This window comes from Manis pentadactyla, chromosome 7 (genome assembly GCF_030020395.1).
Source record: "Manis pentadactyla isolate mManPen7 chromosome 7, mManPen7.hap1, whole genome shotgun sequence".
Lineage (NCBI taxonomy): Eukaryota > Metazoa > Chordata > Mammalia > Pholidota > Manidae > Manis > Manis pentadactyla.
Genome location: NC_080025.1, coordinates 103,955,307 through 103,961,306, shown reverse-complemented (window position 1 = coordinate 103,961,306; position 6,000 = coordinate 103,955,307). Strand labels below are relative to the sequence as shown.

The 6,000-nt window shown below is 54.1% G+C and overlaps 1 protein-coding gene across 6 annotated transcripts in view; it reads right to left on the bottom strand.

Annotated features, from left to right (window-relative positions):
- Positions 1-426: 426 nt before the first annotated feature.
- The window catches only part of GHRHR (growth hormone releasing hormone receptor), a 48,692-nt gene continuing 43,118 nt past the window's right edge, over positions 427-6,000 (bottom strand). For 3 of the 6 annotated variants that reach the window (XM_036897484.2, XM_057504633.1, XM_036897483.2), the window contains exons 10-16: positions 5,700-5,853; positions 5,347-5,407; positions 4,708-4,777; positions 3,933-4,024; positions 3,209-3,338; positions 2,541-2,582; positions 427-793 (exon numbers count right to left, since the gene is read on the bottom strand). In XM_036897484.2, coding sequence (XP_036753379.2) covers positions 671-793; positions 2,541-2,582; positions 3,209-3,338; positions 3,933-4,024; positions 4,708-4,777; positions 5,347-5,407; positions 5,700-5,853 — 672 coding nt within the window. In that variant the 3' untranslated portion in view covers positions 427-670. Of the gene's footprint in view, positions 794-2,540; positions 2,693-3,207; positions 3,339-3,626; positions 3,755-3,932; positions 4,025-4,707; positions 4,778-5,346; positions 5,408-5,699; positions 5,854-6,000 lie in introns of those variants that run through there. The other 3 variants (XM_057504631.1, XM_057504632.1, XR_008998524.1) reach the window with 3 other exon arrangements.

Sequence of the window (6,000 nt, the reverse complement as noted above, 5' to 3'; positions counted from 1 at the left end):
AGAACACAAATATTCACATTAAACACCTTGGAACATTTGCCTGTTGGACAGGAATGGGAGTGGAGATGGAGACCAAAGAGAATACATTTTGAAGATAAATCAAGCAAGAGGATCCCTGCACAGGCAAAGGATGCTGGTGCAACATGAACTAAGAAACAATAAACACACTTCTGCACCAGAGGACCAAATAAAGGCTGTAGGCCCCTCCCCGCTAGAGGTGCACATATTCACTCAACTACGCCTCCATTCATTTACAAGGTCATTGCTCCTGCAGCCTTGGGAGAGGGCCCAGACTCTAGGAGGAAGCAGGATGAGGCATATATCCAACAGCATTTATGCACATTAAAAGTACAGCCATACACAAAACACTATATATTTTGCAAGAACACGCAGAACGCAAATATTCATATTAAAATATTCACTTCTAGAGAGGAACAGAGCCAGAGGAACCAAGGAAGTCGCAGGTAGACACACAGGGGCCTGGGAGGAAACAGTCAGGTGCGGGACAGGGGGCACAGGCTGCACCTGCTCAGGGCCAGCAGCAGCTTGTGTGGGACACGGCCTGAGGACTCTCGGGGGCACCAGGCCCTCTCGCTCCTCCAGAGGGTGGGGGCCCCAGGAGCTGTCCAAGTTCGGGTGTAGACTCTAGCTGTATGATGTGCCCAGCCTCTTACACGGATGTCAGCACCTTCGCCCCCGAGCGGGAAGGCATCGACCACCTGGAGAGGGCCCTCCGGGCTGGCAGAAGCTCAGGGTCATGGCCATGCCACCTCCGTGAGATCTCAGTCCTCACCTCCAGGGACAAAGAGAAGATATTAGGAAGGTCCCATCGCTGCTTCTGTTCTCAACCCCAGTGTGATGAGGGTGCAGGAAGAGACAGTGAAGGAGAAATAGACACATGAGCTCCTGGGGCAGGAGAAGCCGGGGTTGGCTCCTGCTAAGTACCAGCTCTGGAGGACGCTACTTCCTCCTTCCTGAGCGTTTACAGCCACCCCCTGTAGCTCCTTTCTTACCTTTTAGCCCTGCCCTTGTCAGAGTCCAATTAAAGACACTTACGGGAGCTCTGTCCTCCCCGACTGGTTTGGACCATCCCTGCTCTGGGGTTCAGTCCTGCCCCTGCCCCTGCCTACTGAACGGAACTGTGGCCACTGGGAACCTGTCCAGAGAAGATGACCAGAGGGGAGAATGAACTCAGAGCTCTGTCTAAGGAGCTGCAGTTGAGGGGACTGAGAGTAACTGGAAAAAAAGCAACCAGGCCGGGAAGAACTGTCTATAGCGTCACTTCTCCAAGGGGATGTTGGGGTTTGAGGGGGCTGAGGCTGTGACCCACCTGATGGTGCTGAACTTGGGCTGTGGTGAAAGACAAAGGGAGACAGATTTTTATCCAACATAAAGGTGAGCTTCCCCACAGCTGTCTGACAACTGAAAAGCTATAGATAGGTAGTAGGTACCCTGTCACCGAGGTATGTAACTACCTGGCTCCCAACCACCTACTGGGACACATCCGTTCACAGCGCTCTAAGAAAGCCCCTTTCCCAGGGCCCACCAGCCTCGGCCAGGGCTGACCCTCACCCCTCCCAGCGTCCCCAGGGCCCATGAGCCACTACACTCATACTGCAGTCCTGTGTCTGCACCAGACACCAGATAAAACTGTGAGACTCGGAGAGCCTGGGGTGGGAGCAAAGAGAGTCAAGCAGGAGGCAGCCAGTGGGAGACAGAAAGACAGCTGACGGGAAGCACTGCTGCACAGCTGGAAGGCAGGGGTGCACCCAGGTCTGGGGCAGAACAGAGCCCAAGGCAAACCCACGGCCACCGGAGAGAGCCTGTGGCTCTGCCTGCGCACACAGAGGCTGGCCTGGTTGTCAGGGCACTTTGCTAAATTCTCCCACCTCTCCCCAAAATGAGTCTATCCTAAGAGGAAATGCAAGACGCCTTCCAGGGGAATGCTTTAATTCGCTCCTCTCTGCCATCTTCCTATATTTCTACACCTGTATCAGCAACATCTCTTTCATCTGTTCATGTGCATGTCCACCTCCATTGGATCTGTTCTTTTTGTCTGCCTCTCTCCTCCAGGTCCCTCACTCCCTCTCAGTGTCCCTGGCTCTACTGTCTATGTGCCCCCTTTTGCAACCTCTGACTCTATTTTCATAGCTCTTTTATGTCTGCTTCTGACTTTCTTGGTTCTTCTGTCTCTCCCAGAGCTGGCTTATTCCCTCCCCCAACTCTCCCTATTGTTCAGTTTTAGAAACACAGAATTGGGAGATCCCTTTAGTCCACCCTTGTGAGAGGCATCCTCTACCCTTTGCTGAATAGACAGTAAGCTTGACCCAGCCCAGAGGAGGGATGGATAAAAGATGTTTGCATGAAGCATTCAGGTTCAGCTTGATGCAGAAGCTCAGGACAGACTGAGCTTCACAGAGGATCACCTAAGTCAAGGCCTGGACTGAGCTGGGGTTTACAGGGCATTGGCAGAGGGAGGGGCCCTTGGAACTAGTGGAAGGGAAGGCTTGATGAGTAAGGACAGCCTCAGAGCTACATACCTCTTGGTTGAGGAAGCAGTACAGGACGGCAACAATGAAGCCCTGCGGGGACAGAGAGAAAGGACTGCATCAGGGTATCTTTTCCTGGCCTCAAGGCAGCCACAGTCTTTCTTCTGCCTTTTCCCGCACAACCCCCAGGCTGTGGTCCAGGTCTTTGGTAAAAGGGAGGGTAGATGCCTTCGTTACTAACTGTGTGCCAGGCATAATGTCTAATGTAACCATCATAGCAAGGCTGTCAAACTGTACTGTCGGCCAATTTCTCTGATTTTCTTTGTTTCTACATCCCCCAGAACTGAGGAAAGAGCTTGTCACATAATGGGTGCTCAGTGATGTGGGTGAATGGATGGATGGGTGAGTGGGTGGGTAGATGGATGAATGTGTAGACAGATAAGTGGATCATAGCTGGGCTGATGATGGGTGGACAGGTAGGTGGATGGATGATTAAATGGATGGGTAAATGGGTGCAGTCACAGATAAGTGAATAGAGAGTTAAATGGATGGAAGATGGACAGACGGATGGATGGCAGAAGAGATAGATGTGTGGCCATAAGGAAGGACAAACAGCTTAGCAGCCATCACCCTACCATGAAGTCAACCAAGTCAGTGGGCGGCAGGACCTCCCTCCTGCCCAAGCACTCGGAGGGAGGAAGTGCCCAGGGAGTCCGCACCTGGAAGGAGCCCAGTCCCAGCTCCAGGGGGAGGCGGATGCCCAGGCCAGCACTGTCGGGCAAGAAGTTGAAGATGATGTAGTGAATTCCAAACAGTGGAATGAGGAGAAGTGTTGATTTGGAGAGACGCCTGCGGGAGAAGACAAGTCCTAGGCACCCGAGGCTGGAGTTAGAAATTCCCACATGTCTCCTGCCTGCTCCTATTCCCCACTAGCTCCCCATATAGACTCTGTGCACCAGCCACCCTGGAGAAGTCCATCCCCCCCACATGCACACTAGGCTTCCTTACTTCAGGACCATGTATTCTGCTGCTCCCTCTGCCAAATGCTCTTGACTCAATTTGTTCCAGGCAAAGCCTATGAATCTTTTAATTCTAGTTCAAAGACCTCTTCCTCCTGGAAGTCTTCCCTGTCCATACCTTGCCCCTGGCCCTCATTTAAAAAGGTCCTCCTTCCATAGGCTCCTGTAGCAATTGATCCCAGCACTCATAAGCCTTTCTGGCCTGGTGACTGTTTGGAGCCTCCATCCTCCCCACATTGTGATTTCCTAGAGGACAGGGACCAGATCTCTTCTCTGTTTGGGACCATAGTGAGGAATATGGGACCAGTATCATAAATACCAGATCATGAATGAAACAGAAACACACTGTCTTCCATTCCGGGTATGTCCCCAGTAGCCCCCAACATGTGTGCATGCAACACACACACACACACACATATGTTACCAGTACTGAGACTGGCTGTGGAGGCTGCCCTGAGCTGGCTCCAGTTTCCTCAGCAGGATGCGGATAATATTGAGAAAAAGCCCAAAGTTCACCTGGCAGTAGAGATGCAGAAAGGTCAGGGTCAGGGGATGGCCCCAGTAGGTAACCTGGGGGCGGGGACTCTTTGGGAACAAGAAACCCCAAATCCTTGAGACACAGGGATGTGCCACTGGATGGAAGTGCAGACTGCTCTAGAATTCATATCCTGGAGACTGGGAGGTCCCACAAGGGGCTCAGGGTCCTGCTCCCTCTGTAGTCCTGGAATCAAGGGTGAGAGGTCAGGCTTTTTCATCCTGCCTCCACCACCTCCCAGGGTCTTCTCTGGCACAAAGCATGTAGTTCTCACTTTGCAAAATTGCTAAGCTGGAAAAAATTGACTAATGCGACACAAACCAGTCCTGGCCACCCTGTGGTCCGCGTGGGAGCATGTGGTAGGTAGAACAGCGCTCTTTAGCCTTCTCCCACCTGAGCCTCACTGAAGGGACAGATGATCTGCAACCAGGGCACCAGGCCCATCAAAAGTATGAGCGACAGGGGCCTGAGCGCTGATCCTCTCGTCCCCCTGGCTTTGCCGATGGTATAGTGAGGTCCTGGGAGGGCCTCACAGAGACTCCGTGGCACAACCTAGGCATCTTGACTCCCAGGCCGGAGTCGTGTTTCATGCTGTGTACAGCCCCTCAGGGGACCCAGGGAGTTTGGCTGAATAAAGCAGAGGACACTGGCCCCAGAGACTGACCCCAACAGAGAGGACGATGGGCCCTTTGATGATCCACCAGTAGGGGGAGCTGTTGTCCAGGTCCCAGCACCTAGGGAGAGGGCAGGCGGGGGCTGACTGGGGTGCCAGCAATGCAGGTGCTGGAAAGCCCTTTCCTGCAGTAATCCATGCACGTCTCTCCCCCTCCCCCGCCCCCCTGCTCTACCCACTGGCCTCTGGGCTCCTGCCTCTGGTACTTGAGACTTCCAGCCTCCCTCCACTGCCCATCCAGCCTTATCTCCCCTCTCAACCAGTTAGGCCCCTTCCAAGGAGCACCCAATCCATATTAGGTTCACCCTATCTCTTCGACTACATGGATGAACCTCCCAAAAGTCAGTCTGTTTGTAACACTTCCCCTGTTGCAGGAAGCCCCCACCTCACCTCTCCCTGAGCACCGCAGCCCTAAGAATCTGAGTTCCCCTCCTGCCAGGCTCATGCCCCTTCTACTCTATCCATGGACTGCCTCCCCATCTCCCACCAGCCCACCCTGCAAGCCTGAAAGCAGAACTGGGGTCTCCTCCTCCTTTCCCCAGTATGGAGATTAGCCATGTTGCCTGACTGTCCAGCCCACACCCCGCGGGGACCCAGTTCAGGCATGATGAGGTGGCAACACAGACTCACGCAACATCTTCAAAGGCCAACTTGCAACCCACCCACGTGCCAGTGAAGAGCAGGGGAAGCCCTGTGGGGGTATAGAGAAGGCATGAGTAAGGACTCTGCATCCTGGGCTCAGAGACCTGCTCCACCGCCTACCACCACTGCCAGCCACGCAGAGCACTATGAGGATGGTAAGAGCCCGAGGGTGGGACACATGGCCCCATTATCCAAAACCTGCTGTAGGACTCTCGGCTGTCCTTCCCCACCTCTGGGCCTCAGGTCATCATCAGTGAGCTGAAGGGGCCCAGTGTGTGCTCCCTGGGCATTCCAAGCTCTCTGCCCCCGCCATGGAGCCCAAAGCAGCCCTCAATGCTCACCCCAGCCAGCAAGAACCAGCCACCAGAAGGCTCTCCTTGTGCTGGGCGACGTGGAGGCTAAGAGGCAGGTCAAGTAGACAGCTTCTGCCAACAGCCAGCTGAAGTTGGTCATGGTGGTGAAATGGGAGGTAGCCACAGAGACCTTGCACAGAACCTGTGGGCCAGGGGCCTGGGTGCTTCAGAACTGGGATGCCCAGTGGAGCCCCACCCAAGTGTCCCCTCCACCTCGGGCTGCCCCAGAGGGGATGTGCCATGTAAGGTTTAGTGAAGAGCACAGATTTGGGATGCAAATCTACCACCT